Below are 26,254 nucleotides of genomic sequence, written 5' to 3'. Positions count from 1 at the left end.
TGCCTGTCCTGTAGTAATTTTAGCAAACTTTAAACAAGCTTAGGAGAGGTTTAGATGAGTCAAGGTTCAAAAGTGTTCTGAAAGTTTGTGGATGAAAAAGAAGCCCTTGAGAAAAATCTCGGGATATTTTGGTAAAAGGAAGATATGGGAATAATTGAATAGTTGATGATATAACAGTGAACAAGTTGTGGAGACGTGGGAGGGGAGCAGAGGTTATTGTGGTGTGAGAATTACGCTGGGATAGGTAATGAAATTTGACTAGCAGCACGGTTTCATTTATTCCAAGAGCAACAAAACTATTCTTATATAATATGTGTGTTTAGCAGAACTTTCCCTTCTCTGAAAGTTATCTGTTGCATCTTGACGAGAAGAATTTCTATCATAGGTGCATTTTAAGAAGCCTTGTCCTTCTTAGTTAAAATATTTCAAGTGAACTTGACAGATAGGTATGAGGAGGAAGCAGGAATGCCAAAGGAATTTCTATTTATGTATTTTCTTTTCCTCTGACACACATCAGTATTTTTAAGTATGTAGTAATATTTTTTTGCCTTCTTTCTTTAAATCTGTGGTGTGTATTTGGGAAAATGAAACAGGTGTTGCATCATTTTTATGAAATTTTGTGAATATGCTATGTATCAGTAATAAAGGTGTAATCGCTAAAAGAGAAGGAGGATTTTTCAGTTCATAAGAATGTATTTCCTGCTTCTGCAATACACTGATAGCGTTCTGGCAAATGTTCTTCAATAATTGCCATGATATTTCTGTAAAACTAAGAAATGCATGGCTTTTTTGGATTAAAATCTAGCTAGCAGCAATTAACCAATAGAAGCATTCCCGACAGTAGTGGGCTGCCTTGCGGTGTGTCTGTGTTTATGCCTGTTATATTTGATACGGGAAAAGACTAGAGACTTTTATATATTCAACCTTTATTATATTATACACCAAGCGTAAAGAACTTGAAAACTGACTAGTGTTGTATTTCTGATAACTACAGATGTAGGAATGTAGACCAAGCTCTGAAATAAGATCTGTGCAAGCTGTTGGATATTCGGTTCATTGGTGGTAGAGAATCTCCTTCGGTTCAGGGATTTAATGGATTAGAGCTGAAGACCTGAATCAAGTTTCTGAAACAGAACTAACATGCGATACTGGTATAGAAAATAAATCATCCTGCTACTTGTATAGGCAATTTAGAAATAAATTTTTGTAAGACTATTATACCTGGCACTTATAAAATTGCTTGACTATACTCAGACTAGATGGAATATCTGCTTTCTTATTTTATTTGACTGGGTTTTAAGAGTGAAACCATGATTCTTTGGAAGAGTACAGAATTTAATAAATTGGATATTTACTAATAATATATCCTTTGTTAAAAGACTTTTTTACTGTTCCTGTATACCTAGTATGTGTTTTATGATTGTTTTTTTAAAACAAGTTTTTATTCTTTTATTGTTTTAGAATGAGAGGCTTCAAGCATTGTTAGGAGATAACGAAAAGATGAATTTAGCAGATATGGAACTTATTCCACTTCCTCTGGAACCTCAGGTGAAAATTAAAGGGATAATCCCTGAAAAAGCCACACTTTTCAAGGTAAATGAAATCTTCTGAATAGCTGAAATACAAACAAATCTTAGGAGCACTACGCTTAGAAACATCAGTTGAAAGATTTAAAGGGGCTGGCATAGTCAAGGCAAAATGTAACTGTAATGTACTCTTAATGTGGTTAAACAACTCTTTTTTGTTTTCTCAATTTTCTTGATGAAATTATTTGGGGGGGGGGGGGGGGTAATGTGCAAACTTCAAAGCAGCTTTTATGATACTGATACAGTTTATAAAGTTCATAAGTCCCCAAGCTGAAGGCATGCTTCCTAGTTCAGAATTTCTCTGAACTTTAGTTAGACTGTGTTCAACAGGAATACCACTTATGATCAAAATCATAATCAAGTCAGGTGTGCTGCATCTCAGCTAGATCTATGTGTCTATCCCATTGCAAAATAAAACTTAAATTGGTAGAGACTGGAAAGGAATAAGGTGGTACATTTCATGCAGTTGCAGTAGACTGACAGGTAGATCCTGTATCCCTGTGGTTGGTAAGTCCTTAAACCAATCCGTAGCAGTTGCTTGTCATCATATGGCCAGCCCTTATCTAGTTAATAATAAACAGTCAATGTGCTGTTGAAATGGCTGGGGTTATTTTCCTTCCTGTACTACTTGGAATGTAAGTTATTGCCTGGAATGTAAGCTATAACCTGTCCACAGATGTAGAACCTCTTTATAAATTCACTTTCAACTCATAGGTGACTGTGATCTAATTTTAAGATGATCAAAATGAGCTTTACCAGTCAGACCTATGTCCAGGAGGCATTCTCTGCCAATTAAAAAAGTGTTCAAGCTGCTGTGGCAACTCGTGTTGATCCATCATCTCTACCAGGTCACAAATTTGTTATACCCAGTAGTTTCAAACTTTGACAGGCTGCTTGTTAACTGTGATATAATTTGTCTATACTTAAAATCGGAGATGAACATTTTGCATAGTTTTCTACCATACCATCTCTCAGTTTCCCAGCTTTGGCTTGCTTCTTTATATAGCAGTTAGTCTCCTTGAAGAGTACGCTTCTCCAGTTCCATGCTCTTGCACCTCAGGTTGGAGGCAACACTGGAAAGATCTGTTCATGAAAACAAGGTTTTGCAAACTTCAGTCAGCTTGTAGTGTGAACATGATTTAAGAGGCGGGGGAAGAATGTGGACAAAAAGCCTGCTGGAACAGCAACTAAATATTTCCTATCAAGAATAATAGCTTAACTTGATCAGGACAAACTCAAGCTAGATAGCCTTCTTACATATTGGTCTTCTGTAGCAATGTAGAAAAGTTAGGACCAAAAATATGAGATGTAATTTGTTTCAAAATCAGAGATGGTTTTGATCCTCCTGATTCTGAAAGGTTACAGATTTCCATTTAATCTCTCATTCTGTACTGTGGGATAAAACCCAAACAAATCCGAACAGGAAAGAATGACTAATTTTTGGTGCTCTTGGACATCACATGGCAGATTTTGTAGGACTATTTAAAGAATCATTTTTCCTTCATTTATGGAGCTTAATAATTCTGAAACGTTCATTGCATGTGCAAATCTAATGTCACTGCTCAAATATTTAACTCTATCTTTTTTATTTTTTTTTTGTTTTTGAGGGAAGTGACTTGGTCAGTTGCAATAGATGAAATCATTCATGTGGGTAATTGATCGCCTTCAACCCATTTTATGCAGAGAATCATAGAATGCTTTGGGATGGAAGGGACCTTTAAAAGTCATCTAGTCCATCCCCCCTGCAATGGGCAGGGACATCTACAACCAGATCAGGTTGCTCAGAGCCCCATCCAGCCTGGCCTTGAATGTTTCCAAGGATGGGGCATCTACCACCTCTCTGGGCAACCCGTGCCAGTGTTTCACCACCCTCACTGTAAAAAATTTCTTCCTTATATCTAGTCTGAATCTCCCCTCTTTCTGTTTAACACCATTACCCCTTGTTGTATTGCTACAAGCCCTACTAAAAAGTCTGTCCCCATCTTTCTTACAAGCCCTGTTTAAGTATTGAAAGGCTGCAATAAGGTTTCCCCACAGCCTTCTCTTCTCGAAGCTGAACAACTCCAGCTCTTTCAGCCTTTCCTCATAGCAGAGAAATTGCAAACAATTAAATTGGTTTTCTCAAACAACAATGTAAAAAGGCATTTTCGCTTTTACTAAATAGATTAAGGAAGCAATTAACTGTTTAAGATGTCTTGCCCCTAGCATTTCTTTCATGTTTTCCTATAAATGTGTCTTCTTTTGATCTGGTCAGTTTAAATTTGTTTTGTTGCGACCTTTTGCATGGTGTTTCTATGTTGATTGGCATTACATGCTTACAAACAAAATTTTAATCCTTCTGTCCTTTCCTCTTCTGGTGGGGGACACACAGGGGAGGAATGTATCCTTCACGTTCCTTGCTAAAAAAGAAGGATAGCCTTAAGATATTTTTTTTAAAAAACATGCCTATATCCCATTTTTGGTAAGTGGAAATGGTATGTTCTAACTGTTGAGTCCTAGACAGAGTGAACTTTTAGAAGCTTTAGAATTTCTTCTTTTCTACCAAACTTGAGGAACGTGAAGAGACTTCTGGTGCTCACTGCCATGCTGTTGGTATTCAAATGGGACTATTCTAAACCTTTTTCTAACTGAATTTGATACTTGAATCCTATGACCTGATACTTGCTTAATTCACTTCCGATTTACAGTGTGGTAAACAAGGATTTATATTTTAGAACTCCACTGCAGCAACATGTTAACATGAACATCACTGTGTACCAGCTTAGTAGAATAAGTTTTCTTTTCCAGAGTGCATTAATGCCTGCTCAGTTATTCTTCAAGACAGAAGACGGAGGCAAATATCCTGTAATTTTTAAGCATGGTGATGATTTACGTCAAGATCAACTTATTCTTCAGATTATTTCGCTCATGGATAAGGTGAGAATTATTAATCCGCATCCTTGTCCTTCTATGTTCTTTATTCCACTTGTCGAGAGCAAGAGTGTTGAAAACTGTTAATGCAGCGTATGTTACCAATACATTCCAGGGTTTTCAGATCTTAGGTGGCTTTTTTTTCTTTGTAGATGGGGAAGGATCCTGTGTAGATTTGGGGGGAAAAAAAAAATTAGCAAACAGGTTTTCACTTATTACTAATTTCAGTGAAGAACAGTGGAGATCAATGTCCAATGCACATTCCTTTTAGAAATAGAAGCTGCTTTCTGTTGTATTCATCTTTGCTTTTTTTGTGTTGACTTTTTCCAGCTGTTAAGAAAAGAGAATCTGGATTTGAAACTGACACCCTATAAAGTACTGGCAACTAGTACAAAACATGGTATGAATACTTTTATTTCCTAAAAATACAGTATTGGGAGGAATCTTCTCCCTCTGTTCATAGGCTGTTGTGACACACTATTTTCATGAGATGTTTTGTTTAGTACAGCATTCTAAAAGGGAGTTCAAATGTGTTAAGAAAATCTTGTTGCAATGTAAGTCAAGGAAGTAAACAACCTGAGTGACCCCAGTATTCCATAGGTGACTCAAATATCTTCATAAAAGAAGCCTGGTCTGGATTTTGGAGTATGTGACAATCAGTAGTGTTATCTTTGGTACTGGCTTGCTGTGTGATCTTGGACAAATCATTTTTAACAATCCTATTTATAGATCTTTGCATGAAGTGGAGGAAAAAGAACAAGACAAAACAAATCAAACTTGGCTATGCTTTTAGATACATTCTGGATAAATATTTAGAAAGCCATTGATTTATCCTTCTCTTCTCAGGAAAACTTGGAACAACAGACCTTTTGAAAGCTAATTTGCTGTTAACAACTAGTTGTTTTAAAAGGCAGAAAATGGGAACAAAACATGTTTTGTTCCCAATGAGAAGCAGTTGAATCAAAGTGTGTATTAGCGATGCCCTTTAATAAACATGCGTTATAGTGGAGCTTGAAAGTTCCATGCATTGGAGACTTTTTTTTTTGCTTTTCTGTCACAGGCTTTATGCAGTTTATTCAGTCAGTACCAGTTGCAGAAGTTCTTGCTACTGAGGAAAGTATACAGGTACGTGATGGGGGAATTTTTAAGTCATCTTCTGATAAAACTGTATAAATTGCAGGCTTTGATCTCATGCACAAGTTTTTAGTCTCTCAACTGATTTTTATACCTGTTGTTAGAAGACAAATTAAAGGTTGAAACATAAGGGTATTTACAGCAGATGTTTTGCTTTAAAAAAAAATACTTAAATCACCACGTGAATATCTTATGTCCTAAAGTAATACCATTTAAATAACTGAAGTGTAATTTAATTGTGATATTGAAATTCTGGCTTTGCTGTAATGATGAATTGAAGATGCATGACACTTTTCTGTACTGTTTTGTTTTAAAGTGTTTCTGTCATTCATGTAGTAGTTCTGGCTTGACACATTGTCAAAGTATGTTTTAATAATTCCTTTTTTTTTTCTTCTTTGGAACAACTAAATAGTTTGTCCATGTAATTTCTGAAGTCTGTTTCCCTGCCATGGTGCATGTATAGATACTGTGTGATTTTTTTTTTTTTTTTTTTGGCTTTTAAGCTTTCTGTAACTGTGGTGGAATTGAGTAGGAGCACAATTGAATAGTGGCTCTCAAACTACATGCTAATTTCAAGCACAGCACACAATCTAGGTAGCAGAGCTCAGCTGGTTGAGATAAATACAGTTAAAAACATGCCAAATTGCCATATGAGATATATAGCTAATAAGTTTTTTAATGAAAACACAGCATGTTTATGTTGGATTCAATTTGTCACAGTACCTTTTTTCCCTTTTTTTGTAGCTGATACAGAAGTTTGCTTTTGTTCATAGCTCAGTAACTGGGAGCTAAAGCAAATAGTTCCCAGCTCCTATAAACTACATATATTAAAAACACAGAGATTGAACAATGCTTATCATTTGTCATTACCATTTCCTTAACAAATAAAGGTATCGAATGCTTACCGTTTATAAAAAAATGCTTATCATTAATCAGACAATTACCTGCATCAAATGGCATATGTTTTTTTTGAGCTTTCTGTTTCGTAAAGATTGTGATAAGCTACATCTACGCATTCAATAATCATGCAGTTTATAAAGTGGGTTTTTGGCAATCCTTTGTAATCTTGGAATTGTACTATTCATATTCTAGTCCATTATATGTTTTTATAAAATAATATATTTAGAAATGCTTGTGAAATGTCATTTTGCAATTACTCGTAACATCATATTCCAATCTAAAATAGGTGCTCCGCTGTTTTAGTTGCTGTGCAGACGTAAGAAGCAATTCTTCCTGTGAAGAATTGCTAATCTAAATAGACAAGATGCCAAAAGAATGTAATCTAATATTACTTCACAGATCAATGGCAAAATACATAATAGAGCCCAGATTTCCTGTGCCAAAGCATGATAAAATAGCTGAGCATTGTAGGCCAAGGAAATAAAAACTAAAGAAACATTTTTAGCTGTTGTGAGAGTTTGATTTATTCTTTTTGTAAATGTTCATTTTGGGTGTCACAGCTATTTTAATAAAGATGGGCACTGTATCTAAATATTAAAAAATGTTTAACTTCTGAAAAGATTTAAAGCAAGTAATCTAATACTGGCTGGCAATGCAAATCTGCAGGAAAGAAAAGATGTTTTGATGTTTGAATGTTACTTACCTTCTATCAACAACTGTGAAATTACAGTTCATGTTTTGGAGATATTTCTGTTCTACACTCTAGAGTTTAGCTTTTGGATGATCTGAAGCCTGTTTGCGTTTGTTATTTTGGTTTTTGGTTGTGTTTTTTTTGTGGGTTTTGTTTGTTTTTTACATACATATGTAAAATTTTGGAGCACTGAAAGTGGATCTCTCTAGTACCCTGTTAACCGTTAAAAATTTCCTTCCACATTTTGCTTAGGGATTTCATTTAACAGACTCTTTATATTGTAAGCTTTTTTAACGTACCTCAGAAGGGCATGTTCCTCTGTCAGCAGAGTCCTTAAAACTCTGCTACATGTTGTAACAGGACTGCTTTTCAAGCAAAACTTTCTTAAATAGCCTTCAGGTACTTTCCTTCGGTACGTCTTTTCCTTTTGTAAGATTCCCTTCATTTTTTCATTAGTATTTTAGTCACTTACATCATCCAGATGCCTACGAAGCTTCTCTTCCAGTGCTTGCTTACCTTTGCTTACTGGAAGAAACTTGTACTTGGGCTTGGATATAATTTACCCCTCTTTTGTCCCAGTCAAGAAAACCCCAGTTTTCTTCTGAGTAGTGGGAAGGACTATTTTGGCCCAGTCCGTGTTTCACAGGGAATGTGAAATTTCCATTTGATGAATTAGATTTTTCTTTTAAACTCAGTAGCAGTTGGATGTATCGAGGAATATGGAGACACATAATAATAAACCTTGTAAGAGTGTGTGTGCCAAATGTAGTTACAAATCTGAACTGTTAGTCCTGTTCTAGTTTTTGCTGATCTGGCATAAACAGCTTCCTGTGGAAGTATTTTGCACTCATAGTTATTAATTAGTAACTTTTCAATGTATTGTTAATTTTCTGAAGCCGTTAATGAAGAAAGCTGCTTTTCAATTTGAACTTCACATCTCTTTCTATTGAGTATAAAAATATGATGATTAAGACAAAATAAAGCGATACAAAATTAAATTAGATCTTACTACGTTTTTTGGCAGTGATTGTTATTTTAGCAGATCGTAATAATGGCCATTTGTGGCCTTGATTTAAATCTTTTTTTCTACTAGTTCTAAAGATCTTGTTTCAGATCATGTGGAATAACTAAATATGTTGATGACTTCCCCTCCAGAACTTCTTCAGAAAACATGCACCTAGTGAGACTGGCCCTCATGGAATAAGTGCAGAGGTGATGGACACATATGTTAAGAGCTGTGGTAAGTTACAGTCTTATAGCTGATAACTTCATATCTGAAGTATGAAGGACAGGGTAGACGAGATATTAAGACATTTCAGTTTAGATGACTGTGGATAGGGCACTATGCATGTACTTCACATCCCTGTGAAAAGAATAGTTTTGAGCCTGACATGTCACACAATTCCTCTCCTCAGCCCTCTTTTTGCTCTCCTTAAAGGAGACTAGAAGTTAAATACTCTTTGCTTTCTAGCAATAATCTTACCTCTGCCCCCACCGCATCATGAGTTGGGGTCTTTATAATTCAGGGAGATGTAAAGCATTTATATAATAATAAATCATCTGTATTTGAGGTAGAAAATTTCAATTTATTTTTAAAACATCAGGGTTTTTTGGGGGTGAGGCTACATTCAACTTCTTGTGCCATTTGGATGACAAGAAAAAGTGATAGTTCAGTAAACACTTGTTCAATAAACTGATAGCAGTGTTAAAATACCACATTTGTTGTCCATTAAATTAAAAGCAACTTCATTCTACAAAAAAAAAAGAGGAATTTAGTTGTTACTCCACAGTATCTTTCCCTTCTCTTTGTGATAGCGCAGTATTTAGAACTGCTTCAGGCTGGTTAGGGGGTGAAAGTAAGAATTAAAACAATTTGTGTTAGTTCTAATTTATTATCACTGCCTGGCTTACTGCTTAGCTTGTAAATACTGCTGATGTATACATTCAGATTCATATCAATGTCTAATGCTTGTTTACAGTTGTCCTAAAATATCTTAAGTTCAAAATCTATACATTCATTGTGCTTGAAATACTTCATCTTCCTTTGAAGTATCTTAATCCCAATATTGAATGAATTTAGGCCTTTAGTTTTAGGCATATAATTGCGTAGTAAGAAATTAAAATCTAGGCAGTACTGATTTAGAGTTTTAATTTATTACTTCAAATGTTCTTCACAGTGCTGATAATCGTGATTATTCTTCCCCAGCACAACCCCTGCCCACAGTCTCTATGGTATATTTATTACTTGTGAACAAGAACTAAGATGTCATATGCTGTTGCATGGAACTTGTTGCTTTCCTAGAAAGGTACTTATATTGATGTTTACAATTTACTTGTTACAGCTGGTTATTGTGTAATTACATACATCCTTGGAGTTGGAGATAGACATCTGGATAATCTTTTACTAACAAAAACAGGTAATTCTTTTCAGCAGTATAATTTTATAACACCAGTTGTTTAATTTCTAATATGTTGGTACTGTTTTGCTTCGTTTTCCTTTTGAGTATAGCCCACTGAGTATTGTAGCTTAGAATATATTTTTAAGTGTAGAGTTACATTGTCTCATCTAAGGTAACATTTTATCCAGTGAATCAAAGTTTAGGTTTAAACTATTAGTAGTGTGAAGTGGCAGTTGAAGAGTAAGAAAGTAAATAGATTAATTGCTCTTTAAACCCATTAGCAGGCAAGATACAATGGGTATCTGGTATGTGGTTTTGGTGTCAGTTTAAGAGCCATCTATACATCTGTAGGTAATGGAAGTCTAACTTCACCTAAACACAGACATGTTTATAAACACTGGGGTTTTTGTGTGGCTTTCAGTTGGCTTATTTTACAGTCCTGTTTTCTACTGTCACATTTTTTACACTGAAAGGTGGACCTGTAAGTTGTTTTTTTATTAAACACAAGAATTTTCTTGAGTGATGGTACCTTTCTGAAAGTAGTATGGACACAGTATATGGTAAAATTTGACTGCCTTTACCTAAGACCAAGAAACATTTCACTGTTACCTTAAACTTGGCTAAAATCATAATTATGTTGTTTTGTTCAGAACTCTTGGTCCAAAGCTGAAAAAAAGGATGCATTAAAAAATATTTGTAAAGTGACTTCAGCCCCAAGTATTCTAATTGTTTGTTATCAACCCATTTAATTTTTCATTAAATTGTTACATTCCTGTTAGTAGCTTTTTTAACATGCTATCAGAAAGCAAATTCAAGACCTATTTGTTGGATGCCGGTTGCATTTTAATAGTTGTCAAGTAATTCTTCTTTTTTTATGTATGCTATTTCAAATACAGTAGATGTTTAGAGAAGTATTATCAGTAGTCATATGGAATTAGGTATAATCTTGATGACTTCACTGAGAGGTCCATGCAAATTCTTGTCTCAGATTTTACTTTCTTTTAAAGAAAGTGGTTCTGTGAGCTTTCCAAGTCTGGAATTCAGGATTCACTTCAGCATTTTCTGTTCCCTGTGAATCTTGTGTTCTTGATGGAACCAAACCACTGTATAGTAAAAATCCAAGTGTTTCATCATCAGCTGGACTGAGCTGGCTGGACCATTCAGCTCCAGTTGAGATTATATATATTTTTTAAGTGTTCTCTAAAAACAAAGAAGGCAATAGACTCAGTAGTGTCCTGCTCATTACAAATTCACATCTGGGGGAGGGAAAGTAGTAGAAGTTACTGTTTAATCAAATATATCCTTTTGTTTGCAGCAAAACCTGTGTATCTTAAAAGTTCAAAATAGCAGATATGCATTTTAATTCTCCCTAACTTGCTTTAACTTTTTTAATGTCATTCTTTGTTGCTATCTATATGGTTTAATAACAGACCAGGTAGAGTGAACAATTCTAGTGATTCTAAATAAATAAAAGATTTCTCTACTAGAGGAAATGAAAGATTTGAAACTTAAGTGGATCCAACTATAACAATCAATGCCTTGGGCTGGAGGGAAATTCAAGTGGTTTAGTTGAAAAATGAGTATGTGTGTAGCTGCATGAACTTCACAAAGTTTTAATAAAAACATTCCTTGTAGGGGAAAAAATTTTTTGGAGTTATTTTGTTTGTTTGGATTTTTTTTCTTGCTTACTTTTGAACTATAGTTTCCAGTAGGAGTTCTGATACCTTGAATACCTTCATTGCATAGTGCTGAAGAGTTAGGAGTTGTGGTTAAGTGTTTATAATAAAGTGAAATCTATATTGAATGAGAAACATGTAAATAAAAAATGTTATTTGGGGAAAAGAGGCACATCCATCTGGAAGGCTTGTTAGTTTACAGATAAGGCTGAAGTATATATTACTTTGAATCAGCATGCTTTGTATGAAAGAGTAGAAAATTAACCATTGGGCCTTGATTAGGGTAAAAGGTCTTGCTCTAAGCACATGGGGGAACAACTAAAGCAAGTGCATTTTTCCTTATCTGCTTGGAAATGTACAAATGCGCATTTAAAAATCTGTTTTGAGAGGTCTCTATCATTTGTCTAAGGAGATGGGTATAAAGCTTTTCATAGCAGGCACTGCTTGCATGCTCAGAGTAGTAATATTTTAGTATTTTGATTTGGAGTAAAGTGGATCTTACCTGTCTATGGTTAAAAGTAACAGCACAATGGCTGTTTGGCTTAGTGGAAGAATTCAAGCAGTACAGCAGAGGGCAGTGCACATCCACGGTACATTCTGAGTCTGAAATTGTTTTTATCTGCTACCTATGCTCTGTCACATGCTGAGAGAGGTTTTTTGAGCTATCCAGAGAAATTCTTATGTTCCAAATGAAACAAAGGCTTGCTACAAAGGTTTGTTTCTTCCTCCTGAGCTGACTCCTGAGCTCCCAACTGACTTCAGTTGGGAAAAGCTAACTTCATTGTCCTCGGGAAGAATGGAAGCTATAACTACCTTTCTTCAAAATTGTTTGACCATATATGGTCATCCTTTCTTGATGATATTTATTTAATGAATTAAAGCTTTCCAGTAGGGTAAAGGGCGCTGAGTACCAGCTATGCGTTCACTTACTTTTCTTGGATTTATATGGCAATATATATGGCTACCTTTTTCAGCTCTACCTCTTAGTTTCATGAATGTAGTGATGTCTGTGTTGGACTCCCTCAAATAGAGCTGTTACATCATCTTCTAACATACAGACATCCATACTTATAATAGATATTATATAATTTAAATATTAAGCAATAGATACTGAAGTTCATAAAAAATCGTTTCCCACTCAGTGTTAGAAATGTATTTTTTTGCACTGTAGGATAAGAATGTCTTGTCTGCGTGAAATAATTTCTGCAGTTTTTCATGACAGTTTTATGTCTCTAATTCTAGAAATAGGTGACTTTTAAGTAGTCTTAAACAAGAAATTCAGATTTTCAGATCTTTAAATGCTGTACCATTATATTTCAAGGGCAGCTGTAGAAGTTTGTTTGGAAAGAGATACAGGGAACCTTCAGTCAAAACATCCTCATCTATCAGTAATGTTAAAAATTACAAGAATACTTGCATCAGTTTCACAAATGTGCCTTAGCTTGTAAGCTGAATGTCACATTATGTAGTCAGTATTGTGTTACAAGAATATTTATTTTCTCTGAGAACTTTCCACTTCCTGCTTCTCCTGGAGCTAAAATATGTTATCAATTGCTGTATGTTTTAATTTCTTGTTTCCAGATCTATAACAGCAGATATTACTGTGATTTGTAAATAACAAGACATCGTTTTGCAGCTGAATACCCAGCTTTAAGTAACATCAGTACCTTGTTGTAGGATTACAGACTGCTTTATATATTAATGCCAGTATCTGACTTACCAGCTAATGTGGTCTTTCTTGCCTTGGAAAGAAGAGCTGGATGGTTGTGAATCTGGATTGTGATAACGAGATGTAGCAAGTTCAGTTAACCTTCATGTAATGTGCATTATGCTAGTATGTTTCAGTTATGTCATGCCTTCCCTTGAACATACTTTTTCTGGATTTGTTCTACACTCTGTTTTTGGTTGTAGAGTTGGGAGCTAGCTACTGATGTAACACCTACATATGGATGTCTTCATGTTTCCTAAGCCTTTTAAAGTCTTAAGACAGTTATCATTAGAGTTTACATAGTGTTTCAGCTATGGCAGACAAGTGAAATCTCCTGTCCCATTTGAGATATCTTAAGAACATCAACTTGCTATATAGACAGAGGTTTCACAAATGTCCTGTCATATTTGCAGGCTGTGTATAGATATCCTGAGACATTCAAATGGCATTCTTGAGTAGCACTGCATGTGTGTGTCTGAGCAACTAATTCTCACCCTAGTGACTGGCCACCTTAATCTTTCAATAACCTTTAGGAACCTACATGTAAATCCAAATTCCCATTAGAGGTTCCCTAAATACAGGCACTTTGATCTGAACTCAACACCTGAAATTGCTCTGTAGCAGTAGAGCAAATTGCTACGTGGATAAAATTAGTCTTTGACCAGCCCTCAGATATTACTAACCTGAGGGCTCAACTTTAAAACTACGTTTGCTGTTAGCATAATGTGTAGAGAGGTGAAAGAATTGGACTACCTTCTCGTTTAATGCTTAGAAGTAGGGCTGTGGTCTGTCTTCAGTATGAAGTGCACCAATTGAAGTCTGATTTATTCTTTAGCCTTGGAAAGGGTTGCCGGGTAAGACAGCAAAGGTCTGAACAGTTCCTTATGTAAGATGACACCATGTGTTTGTACTTTCAGTGCTTTTCAGTTAAAACCATCTATCCCAAAGCAGGTTTGAAGATGATAAAAATGGAAAAACTATAGGATTCAAGCCCTCCTTTCTGTATTGGTGCTTAGATAAGTACATTGATAAACACATTTATTAATGTTGCAAACTTCTATAGTATGTAAAATGCAGTGGAATTTTTAGATATGTTTTTAAATGTCTTGATAGAGGAACATCCTTTTTTTTTAAAAAAAAGCCCAAACTAACATATACTGTTATCCTTTAGATTTGTCTCTGCAACTCCAATTTCTGTCATGCCTACCAAAGAGAATATAAACTTTTAGCTGTTGGTCTGCTAAAACATTTTCTCTTATCGGTATCTTGAACAGTATTTCTCATTTAACAATACATGTCTGACGTCTTTTTCTTGTATATATGCCTGCATGGAGTGTATTTTGAGAATGGACAGCTTGAGGTGTGAGGGGGGTAAATTACAATGCTTAGCACAAGCTGGGCCCTTATCCATTATATGGATGACGATTATAAACTTACCTCCAGCTGTTGCTGCATACTGAGTTTAAAATCTGTATCCTGAGTAAGTCCTTAACAATTCATACTACTTTGTTCCATTTTTGTATAGTCTTAGAAAAGTTACAATATGTAGCTGATGACAATGATGACAATAAATTAGGGATTCTGACTTTTTTCACCATGGCAGTGCTCTGTTAGCAAAGGAAAAATTTTCGATGGTAGCATCAGAAGTTGCTGGGAAAGCCACGAAACCACCCCATCCATCTATCCATCCACACACTTTCATCAGAAGAGCTTTTATCCTATTGCTTCAAATTTAAAATAGGAGTTCAGTTAAAATAGTCACTAAATTGTACTTTTTCTGTACGAGCCAGGTTAAAATAATAGTGGCAGTTGCAGTTTACAGAAAATATATTGAAATTCAGAGCTTCAGAGTTTTTGTATATGGGTTGGGTTTCTTTTTCCCCTCTTCCCAAAGTGGGAATAGATAAGTTCAGAATAATTTGTAAGGTTTTCTTACCTGTTAAAAGACAATTGCCACCAGACTTATTTTAGTAATTGCATCTAACTTGCTTTGTCTTCCATGTTTCGTTTAAGGATTCCAGAGTTCTGTGCAGGTTTTCAGTAGCTTTTCCTAACAGTCCTCTGCAGCAATAAAACAATTTCTGTGCTGCTGTATGGGAACTTTCTCCTGTACTAAAATCTAGGTAATAGCAGTAAAAGTGATACACAAATCAGCCTCTCTGGCTGCAGTCAGATGTTATTGGCCGTTGCAAGCACCAGATACCAATTTTTGATCTCCACAAGTCCATGCTTCACTTAATCAAAGATCACTTCACTCTCAAGGCTGAAAGGAACTCAGATGGACTTTCAAATTCCTCATGCCTTAGCTGCTAGTCAGGGAAACTTTCCATGTTTGATGCCATTTCCCTGAAGTCTCCAAGGGCCTGTCCTCTTTATTTCATGTTAGAAAACCAAGTGTTCAGTAGAAAAATGTAGTCAACCTCATAAAATGTAAAAAAAAAAAAAAAAGCTTGTAAGTACCTAACAGTATTAGCTTTTAGGTTTTGAAAATCATTTTGTGTGTGCATGCTGCATTATTGCATATTCCTGGAAACATCTCATCCTCTTTCAGTCAGTAAATGCTTTGTGTCTTGCTTTTTCTACAGTAAAATAGCTTAAATAGGGAGTGGAGAGTGATTATTAGGGCACTGTTTTTTAAGGTCAGAGACTCTATTTGAAGTCTTCCCAGCACAGATTTTTCCTGCTTCCTGAAACAGGGCTAATGTGATTTTTTAGACTTTGAGGAGTGAGCCACCTTCAACATCAGAAGTGTTTGTCCAGAGCTGTGTATCTTGAACTATATGTAGGTACCTGCATATAGTCCTTCTCCTAGGCTCGAAATAGGACAAGAGGTTCATGTATACTTGTCTGTGGTCCTGAGGTGTTTCCTAAATTATGTTTTGTTTTCTCATATGCCTAAAATCCCCCGTTTTTATAAGGAAGTCAGATTTCTAAGTAGGTGTCTAAAGGTTTCACTGTCTAAATATTAGAAATCCAAGGCCTATATATCTAGCCTTACAAGAACGTAAGAGGCTCAGAGGATGATATGTTTCACATGTCTTCAGTAACTTCATTTTTAGTTTGACATGACTGAAACAAAAAACCCTCACCCATATGATTTAGCAGTCATTCAGGAACAGTAATAAACCAAAATGAAAAGTCCAGTTTTGTCTTTAATTTATAAGCAGATCTAATAATTAAGAGCCCTTTAAATTAAGATATAATAAATCTGAAGAAGATGAATTAGAAGCTGAGGTTAAAAACATGATGGTCTAAGAGATTGAAGTGCATGTATTGTGGCACTGACACTGTATATTGAAGGAAGGAAATGTAATTGTTTTACAAAATGTGGAAGTTCAAAGCCTTTACAAAAAGTAGTGTTACACAAAGTTCACAGGCAGTCTGATTTACTGGGAGGATAGAGAATAATTGTATATAAATACCATGCTATGAGTATGAATTATTACTCATAGTAAGGGTGACAGAGCACTGGCACAGGTTGCCCAGAGAGGTCATGGAGTCTCCATCCTTGGAAATATCCAGAAACTGCCTGGACATGGTCCTGGGCAAGGCAGCCAGTTCTAGGTGGCCCTGCTCAACCAGGAGGTTGGACCAGATGTCTGCCAGAGGTCCCTTCCTGCCTCAACCATTCTGTGATTCTGTGAAATAAAGATTTAAGAGTCATCGTCTAAATTCAGTTGAGAAGCTATGCTTCTTATCAACAAAATCACGTAATTTTCAGGAACTTTCAAATACAAACTGCACAAACTTTGTGACACTCCAGAACTAAAACACTTAACACCTTCCCAAATAAGATGCTGATTCTCTAGTAGACTTCTTCAGCTGTGATTACTAGACAAGGTTTAAGTATTGTCATACCTGAGGCTCACAAATTTCAAATGAGTAGGGTTTTGAGGAGCTGTGCACTTGAAGAAAAAACATGTTTAAGTTGACCAAAAAAAATTAATGAGTTGTTACTGGCAACTTTTGCCTCTGTCCTTACAGATGTAAATCAGATAGTGATGGCTATGTTAGGAGACAATATGCTATTCACAGTGAAAGTCAATTCTTGCAGAATAAAAATTCTGGTTGAATAAAGATTAAGTCTTCAGTAATTTCTAGATCAAAGTGATATTTTGTTTTTTGAAGTCATATAATCTACAACAGTTGCTTTGTATAGAGCTGGAGTGTTCAATTTCCTGGATTTATCCTGCTTTTTCTGCTACTATCTAGTATTTTGTGGCACTACACCTTCTCAAATAGGTACCAGACACTTTCTCTGGTCTTGTTCTTGTAATAGACCTTACACTGAGTGATAGTCTAGTGATAGCATTCATTAATATCATGAAAGTGGCATGTTCAGTGTTGTACCCTAACAGAGGGTACACACTTGGGATGATCACTTGAGATACTTGCAACCTTTTTTCTTAGTGTTAAAAGATTTCAAATCACCACATCTATTAACTTGATAAATTTATTATTTATTAACATAATAAGATGGGCTTCACCTAATTTTCAGTATTAAATATACAAGCAAGTTCATTTGTCCAAAGTAGACTTGTTCTTCGTTTATTCCAATTGCATTTAAGTCCTTGAGGAGAGCATAAGTCAGGCTTCTTTGCAGAAAGCTCTAAAACAGCAGTACTGCCTCAAGCTTGCTGGTTGTTCTTTACTGGTGTAGCAGCTTCAGGCAGGCACCAAGGGGAGCCTTCGGTCCATGTTTAGTAATACGGTATGCTGGCTTAATTGATCTTGGAGGAGCTGCACAAATGCAAATGTGTTAAGTCTGTGTTTAGTACATGGATTTGAAAAATATTAAATATATTTGATGTATTTAAATGAAAGCTTTTGACATACATTTTGAGTCAGCCTAAAAATCTGCTACATTTTGAAGTACAGCTAGGGAAGCTATAATGTTAATGCAGGATGGCCTCATCATGTACTTTCTTTTATATCTCATTCCTAAAAGTGAGTAAGTAAACTATTCAATATCTAACTAATTTATATGAACTTATATCAGTCAGCTGTAAATGTTTTTGAATGTTTTAGATGCATCTTTGTTACTGATTTAAATTATTAGTTATTGCTTCTTATTCCCTATATCCAGAGCAAACTAAAAAAAAGATTTAATTACTGCCACAAGAGTTATTGTTTTATGCAAAATATTGTCTCTTGACTCTTCAAGGTGACAGGTTTGAATAAGTGAGCAGAAAACAGAACCGCCAAACTTTTTAATTAAACATTTTTTGTAATTTAATGATGGTGGTGGTGTATATATCAGAGTGTCTACTTCAAAAACTTACCGTACAAAAATGAGCTCTAAAACTTAACTCCTGTAACAGCTTGAAAAAACTATTGATGGGAGTTGGGTTTTTTAGCACAATTAGGTATGCAAAATGTAATGGTTGTGGCATTTATCAACTAGCAAATACTTTGCCTGCTTATTAAGCATCCTTGTGATCTCCCTTAGAAAATTGACTGTGATAGGATTTGTTTCTTGGGTTGAAGAGTGCTTATGACAGATCTCAAGCAGCCTTCTCTGATGATAGAACATTATTATTCAATGAAATGGTCAAAGAGGGGTTACTAATTGAAAAATACTGGCTGTTCCATTTTTTTCAAGAGTGCTGAGCACCTAAGCTTATGAAATTATTAAAATGCATACAAATGCTGCAGGTTAAAATAACCCTTGGCAAACAGATCTGTTCATAAAGCTGTTCAGTTCCATAATTCTGAAGCAAGACTCTGTGTATGTTCTGTGCTATTTGTGACTGTCTAGATAACAATCATTCTAATAATTTTCTACCTTCTTGTTTAAAAGATTTTCCATCTTGTATGTACATTTCATTATTTTCTCTAAATTAGTCATATAAGACTTTATTTATGTCACTGGGTAGCTTTGCTTTGGATGCAAAACTTACCTTACGGTTCAAACACACATCACCTTTTTGTACTTCTTAATTTACTTTCTGATTCCTCATTACTGCAGAGTTCAGGAAGATGGTTCTCTTTGTCCTAAGGAAATCACTAATCAGATTTCATTTATATATATTTTTATTTTTTTACATAAATGTTTCTTGGCATATCTGAATTCTTACCATCTTTTTGTAATGCAGGTCTGGTATGACCCAAGTCATTGTTTAAATTACGCATTTCAAACTGAAAATTCGTTTGCAGAACACTTTCAAAAACTTTTTTTTTTGCATTTCAAATATCAGTATTTTCCATTTAAGTGTGTCAAGAATGTTCCTAGAAATTGGCTTTTTAAGAATTATGAATTGTACTATTTTGATTTCTGTTGACAACATTTTTGTTTGCATATCTATATAATATTTAATCTTTAGATTACCTAAATGTTTTAGTAGAGTTTTTTGAAGTTGCCGATGTTTCAGTTGTTCGTTTTGCTATCTAGTGCATCTCACGTGGTTCAGTACTATTGAAAGGGAGTACAGTGAATACTCCACAATAAAGATCTGGGCGATATTATAACCAGCATGGCTGCGCACAAGCTCTTGATAGGAAGGGAAGTCGCCTTGTGCATTTGAAGCAAAAGATGTATATAGTTTTTGTCAAGTTAATGCTGCAGAAACATTGTAAAGGTAGTCAGTTGATCTGAGGAGGGAAAGGTAGTCATCAGGTGATGTAACTCTTGCATTTTAGTACTGAAGAAGTGAAAGACAGACTTTGGCACATCTGAAATACAATTTCAGATGCAGAATTGCGGTGATGTTTCTTCAGTATATTTGAAAACTTGATAAGTTTTAACCTTACTCAAACAACTCCAGGAATTTTGAAACAGCTTTGAAATCTTCTTCAGTATTTAGTGGCTTCAAAAGGTCGTTCTTAGGATCATGAGTCTTATTTTCCTTTTGGTAAATTTAGCATACAACTAAAATAACATATCTGATGCCACAGCAACTAAATAGGATACTAAAAGCGATGTAATGTGTGTATTAATATCTTAATTTGCTAACAAATTTTAAAGAAGGCACAAAATTAGTACTATCTGTTATATAACTGTGCACTTAATATCTACTGACCAGTTGCAACATTGATTCAGCCTTTGAGAATATAATCCATATGTTTAAAAAAAAAAACCAAAAAAAAAACCTCATCATGTTTGTTAGTACTCCTAATAAATTTGAAATCAGCTTTACTTTTTTAAACCCATATTTCCAAATTAGTAGCTGAAGGTATAAAATACACGGTTATAAGCCTTATAGAAAACAGTGAAGTGTATTTTTTTGAGAGCTGCTTAGCATTTCTGGAGATTGCACTTCAAGATTTTTTTTTTTCCCATGTTTTGCATCAAGATTTGATACTATATGAAGTGTTGAAATAAGTAATTATGTTTCCCCTTTCTTCTACAGGTAAACTATTTCACATTGACTTTGGTTATATTTTGGGTCGGGACCCTAAGCCTCTACCTCCTCCAATGAAGCTGAATAAGGAGATGGTGGAAGGTATGGGAGGCACGCAGAGTGAACAGTACCAGGAGTTCCGTAAGCAGTGCTACACAGCCTTTCTCCATCTCCGCAGGTAACAACACTATTTTGATGCTAAAATTTATTAGAGCCACCATAAAGCAGGAGAGGAGAGGAGTAAATGAATCGGAGAAAATATTTCTGTTGAAAATTCAAAGCTTATTTGAAGTCTGAACATAGACACAAGAACTTGTACGAAACAATGGAATGAAAACGTCACAGCATTAGTGTAATGTGGGGCTTGAATGTAATTGTCCTTCATGTTAAGGTCCCCAGTTTCACTTGTTTAATAACCTAAATAGCTTTTTTCATAAATCCTGTGGGATATTAATTTATATCTTGCTTTTTGGATATGTTTTTGCCCTTAAGAAACTTTTTCTCTGATTATTGATGATCAGTTATCTCTCCTTTTAACTCTGAGTCATTACTCATTTGCTGCTTTATCCTCATCCAGTTTAGATTAGTGATGATCAAATTTTTTGCCTTGAAGATGGCATGCATAAGTTGGGTTCAGGTCCTGCGGGACAAAAATCAGCTACTTGTTGTGACAATCAAGTATGTTAACAGTTTCTGTGGATACTCAGAACTGTGACAGCTAAAACCTCTTTAGATCAGATCTCTCCTTTAGACTTGGAATCAGCTTCATTATTTTGCAGTGACTATATCCTTTACTGTCAACTTTCGGAGCCAAGTAGCTCAGCTTTGTTCTGTTTGAACAGAATGCAGTTAAGCATTTTTGGTCTGTCCAGTGATTGATTTAGTACATCTTACATGGAGATGAAAGAATTTCACTTTGATATCAAGATCACATAATGTAAGCCTCCAAATATGTGGAAAAAAATTAGTAATATGAAAAGCATATGTGAAAAATACATGTAGTATGAAAAGTGTAGGCAGTCAATGATCTGAAATAAAAATGCTATGTGTTCTCTCCTTGTTAAAAGGAGAAAGAGTAAGGAGTTGGTTTATGAACTGACATTATTACTGGGTTAACAGCAATTCAACAGCATGAAAAAACAACAGCATGTTGTCAGCAAACAATATTCATGACTTCAGAGAACAATCAGGAAGGCTAAGGTATATTCCAAATTTTGTTTAAAACTGTTTTGTAATACTGTATTTCTTATTTGTGAAATACTTGAGTTGTTTTTATTGTTTAAACCTAGCTTTTTCAATGGAAAGATCCGTTGTGTCAGTGAAGGATTATCCATTGCATTAATTTATGTAATGATTTGCTACAAAGATCATCATTAAGTGTGAAGTATAGCAGTAATGTGGGTATAAAACTAAACTGTAAATCAAGATGGTTTCATTTTTAATGTGTGGAATTGTAGTTGTAATTCTAGTCTCTCCAATATTTGTTCAAATTAATAGGAAAGTATTTTTAAATGGTTCTGGATAAATATCTTTTAAGGCTTTCAACAAAGATAGCATAGGATAATATTAGTATTACTATAACTATTACTTTAAGCAGGAGGTGCTTTCCCCTTTTTTTGAGCAACAGTAATCAGGCGTGTGTGTTTGTCAGCAGTGCTGTAATGAAGGAGCAGCCTCTGCATTCTGAAGGTGTTGCAGGGCAAATTGTGGCTGACAGCAGATCTTGTATCCTCACTTGGGCTGTAGCAGCCCTTTACACCATTATACATGTTGAGCCTATTTAAAGATGTTCAAGTCCTGTTATGTGTCAGCATTTCCCTTCCTCTGAGAATTCCCAGTTTACATGTCCTCAGCAGGATCCAGCAGAGTAGAATCCAGCATCAACACTTGAAAGCTTTTCCCAGAGTGAGGTTCTAGACTGACTGTAAGGGTTTCCTCTGTGTTTAGTCATGTGAGAAGTTTGATGTTCAGTTTGAGTTAGTCGGCATAGGTAGGGACAAAGGATTGGGAAGTAACAGGAGACAGAAGCTGTAGTTTGGGCTGAGATACTTTCTCTGTATGGATGGGGATATCCAGCTGGCTGGACCAGAGTGTTTTGTTTTTTTTTTTCCCCAGTCTATTCTCAGTGGTATAGTGGACAGAGGAGACCATATAGATCTGAATGAAAAAACTATAGGCAACAAGTGGAAAGCTGTGATGGCCTTGGGAAGTGCTGGTTGTTTGGAATGGTTGTAGTTAGGCAGTGCAGGGCCTAGATAGTCTTCTAAAAGCTGGGGGTAAATGGTGAAGAAGGAAGAGCAAAAATGAAACTGGTTGGGATCAGTTCAGTTTTGCTTCAGTCTGGGCTGCGAGGAAATGCTTTTGGAAGAGTAAGTGCTATAGTTCATTATAGCTGTTCGGGACATGATAGTAATTGAGGAGTATACATATGTCTTGAAGAGAAGAAATGAGTCCTGGGGGAGCCCAAGTTATATTGCAGAGAAGGCAATTCGACTTTAAATTTAGGAGTTTTTGAGTTAGACCAGGTAAACAGGCCTTTAGTCTGGGACTGCAGATAACTATACTTTCCTGTCCTATCTTTGTAAGGGAAGTTTGTGGCTTCTAATAAAGTACTGAAATGTCGACTGCCTAATTGCTCAGTTGGTTTAAGATATCTATATGCACAGTGGCCAGTAAATGTTAGAAAACTATATCAAGAAGTGCTTAGAATCAAAAACATATTTGATGAGATATTAAGCACTTAAAAACAAAAGATGCTGTTCTCAGAAAAGGTGGCAGCAAGAATTTGAACTTCTACCTGATGTGGGTTTCTTGGTATATATGAGGCCACTTCTATGTAGGAATAATTATTTTATTGGATTTCTTAAACTTTTACAGAAACTCCATATTTTTAGCACTTCATGTTCAAACTATAAGTTTAATCAACTAACCTCCAGTGCAGCTGCATGCTCATTTATTTTGTAAATGAATTTGTATGGGGCTTTGAGGAAAACAAAGAATGTATTTATGTGAGGAGGATTCAGGGTCAAGTTTAGGTGCTTATTTGAAGCTCCTTAAGCCTAGAAAAACTGTGTTCTGGCTGTGGATGGAGGTCAGCCATTCCAGAGGCCTTTATAATGTAGATGTCAAAGAGGAGTGATATGACTTGCCTGTCAAAGGTGTTTGTTTTTTAGAGGTTAGGTTCCTAACTTGGGTGTTTCAGCAAAATGTCTAGTTTTAGGATGAATTTGGGCTGTCAGTTGACCAGTTGTGAACATCTTGGCCTATTTGCCAAGGATTTTGCCTATGGGAAGGATGACAGCCAACTGTCTATAAACTGGGAAGCTCTTACTTCTCTTGTCAAGACCTGGTTTTTGAATGAATTTTCTAAAAAACTGTGAAATGTGAGAAGGGTCCTAGAGCCAGCTAACAAATTTACTTAAGCTCTTTTTCATCCTTAGACTGCCATGTAGTTGTTACTGAGTTAAAGAGGTGTTGGGGTGAGGGGGAGAGACCTGCAGATAGTATAGTGAGCAGCTCTTTCCTAATTTTTGTCTTATCCCACTCCATACTCCCCCCAGCATTACCTTTTCTTGATTTTTTTTTTTTTTTTTTAAATGAGATTCTTCAGGTGACCTTATGCTTCTGGTGCTGTTACTTTAAGCACCAAGAACCAAAAGACTTAATTGTGTGAAACAGAACTAGGTCTTAACTGGCATATAGCAATGATGCCTAGACGTTTGAAATATCTTTTACAAGCCTCCATCACTTAAATAACCCCAGTAACATGTAGTGCTCATAAGCTCTTATCCTCTATGTCATTCAAGAGCAAAAGGGACTCTGAGTCTCTGGACTCCTGGGTCAGTTCGAAGGGAGAGCTACCAATGACCTAGGAAGAGACTTGAGAGAATGTAGCTGTAAGATTTAAGCATGTTTAAAGTGAGATTTGCTTGTTTCAGGCAAGTAGAAAAATTTTCTTTAAAACCTGTGGTGTCTGTTCCTGGCATCAAAGCAACTTGACTGCCAGATTTCTTAGCTAGATCTGAAATAAATGGTAGTGTAACCTTTCTTTCTTTTAATCTGTGATAAAATTAATTTTCCTGATTCCAGCCCTTTGCCCTGGGAAAGGGAAGCAGAACAGCTGAAACAAATCAGATACTGAAGATTTCTGCCCTGTTTTCTAAAAAAACAGTTTATTTTAAATGTTTGTGTTATAAAGAGTTAAAACTTATATGGGAATGGTTAGGTAGTGCTAGTTCCAGATAATAATGAACGGTCAAGAGTATTTGATGGAATAATGCTTTTCTAGAGACATTTTTTGTTGAGCAGTATTTACTTTGTAAAATATGGCTATGAAGCAGTCCTTTTGTGTAGTTAAAATACTTCGTACTCGTTGCAATTGTCAGCTTATATATATTCAGCAGCTTGCTAATAAACAAGTTTTGCTGCTAAGAATTCATTTTCTGTCATCTATGAAGCTCCTAGTGCTCTTAGCAAAGTAGTATTTCAGATTTTGAAGTCAGTTATGTACTTTGTCCCTGAAAGGGGACTAGATCTCTTTACAGAAGGGAAGTTTCAGTTTATGTTGAACAGCTTGAAAATTATCCTTTCAAAAAGCAACACTACAGCTAATTTCCTGCAAGGGCAAAATAGTGTTCTTTAAAAGATTCGCAAGTATTTCCAACACCACATTAACACTCAAAACTATACTCTGTCCTGTCTTTTTTAATGGTTATAAATGACACTTGTACTTCATAAGTGTAGCATGCCTACCAATGTTATTGCAGCTTAACTGAGCAACTGCAGACTTGGATCTGCTTAAATCACTTATATTCAACTTCTTATGTCAAAAGCCCTTGCAGCAACTTGAAAAATCATTTCTTATAATTGTGAAGACTTCAGCTGTTCGAATGCTAATTTATATAATACTGCTGTATCACTGATACCATTTTTAATAAAAAATAACCTTTGAATCAATATTCTAGCATATGTTTTTCCTACTAGAGGTAGAAAATGGCATTAAATCTTACAATATATGAAATCACAGTTTATATTTGATGTGTCTCTGAATAAATGTTCTGACAAATTTTAGAAAATTGTAACAAAACCAGAGCTGTTCAGTTTTGGCAGTTTGAGACAGTCTGAGGGTTAAACTTTCACTGCTAATGTCAGGTACCTTATGTTTTTAACATAAATATGTTCAACTAAAGTGTTATGAATGCATCTCCTCTGAAGCATTACCAATTCATACAAAGGTGACGATGTGTTCTTAAATGAAGTTGTTTACAAAATGTCTTTTTACAGTTTATGAGGTGTTTTACCTAATTTGCTCTTCTGCGTAGGTATTCCAACTTGATCTTGAACTTATTTTCCCTCATGGTGGATGCCAACATTCCAGATATTGCTCTTGAACCTGACAAGACTGTGAAAAAGGTAACTGGAAAGCTTTCCTTTTCTTTCAGTAACCCAAGTCATTGTGTAATGAAACTTTCGGTCACTTGTGGTGACTTAATTGGAACTGACCTGAAAATACTTGCTCCTATTATATAAGTTTTGAGCAATTTCTAGAATCATTGAAGTTAAAGATAGGAAAATACACTTTTGAGATCACTTAGCACATGTGCCCATAAATACAGAATTGCTCTTTATCGTCCATGCAGTAGTGCACAGTCTACTCTAGTGCTCTGTTCCAAGTGGTATTTTGGCATTCTGCTAAGAACAGTGATCCCACCTTATGAAACTTTTGATAAGTGACTATATCATGAGAGATTGTTCCATCTAGTCTAGAATCCTATAAGTCATGGATGTTTTTTATAAAACCAGTCTACTGGTAGATATAACACCAGTCTGTTGAAGATTTAAAACCAGTAGACTGGTATATCTTTATCACCAAGAAATTTTTGTGTATTATGAAAACAAACCCATGTCCCA

The 26,254-nt window shown here is 35.4% G+C and overlaps 1 protein-coding gene across 8 annotated transcripts in view; it reads left to right on the top strand.

The window, feature by feature from the left end:
- The window catches only part of PIK3C3 (phosphatidylinositol 3-kinase catalytic subunit type 3), a 77,557-nt gene that overhangs the window by 29,834 nt on the left and 21,469 nt on the right, over nt 1-26,254 (top strand). For 5 of the 8 annotated variants that reach the window (XR_014230686.1, XR_014230687.1, XM_082336369.1 and 2 more), the window contains exons 17-24: nt 1,462-1,593; nt 4,374-4,502; nt 4,827-4,896; nt 5,557-5,621; nt 8,377-8,461; nt 9,564-9,638; nt 20,354-20,522; nt 25,666-25,756. Coding sequence is in view for 5 of the 8 variants with exons in the window: in XM_082336369.1 (XP_082192495.1) it covers nt 1,462-1,593; nt 4,374-4,502; nt 4,827-4,896; nt 5,557-5,621; nt 8,377-8,461; nt 9,564-9,638; nt 20,354-20,522; nt 25,666-25,756 (816 nt within the window). In the remaining 3 variants the exon portion in view is untranslated. Of the gene's footprint in view, nt 1-1,461; nt 1,594-4,373; nt 4,503-4,826; nt 4,897-5,556; nt 5,622-8,376; nt 8,462-9,427; nt 9,528-9,563; nt 9,639-20,353; nt 20,523-21,463; nt 21,545-25,665; nt 25,759-26,254 lie in introns of those variants that run through there. The other 3 variants (XR_014230688.1, XM_082336370.1, XM_082336371.1) reach the window with 3 other exon arrangements.

The sequence above is a fragment of the Platalea leucorodia genome (genome assembly GCF_965183815.1).
Source record: "Platalea leucorodia genome assembly, chromosome: Z".
Classification (NCBI taxonomy): Eukaryota; Metazoa; Chordata; class Aves; order Pelecaniformes; family Threskiornithidae; genus Platalea; species Platalea leucorodia.
The sequence above is the reverse complement of the archived record's forward strand: the minus strand, read 5'-3'. Positions and strand labels throughout refer to the sequence as shown.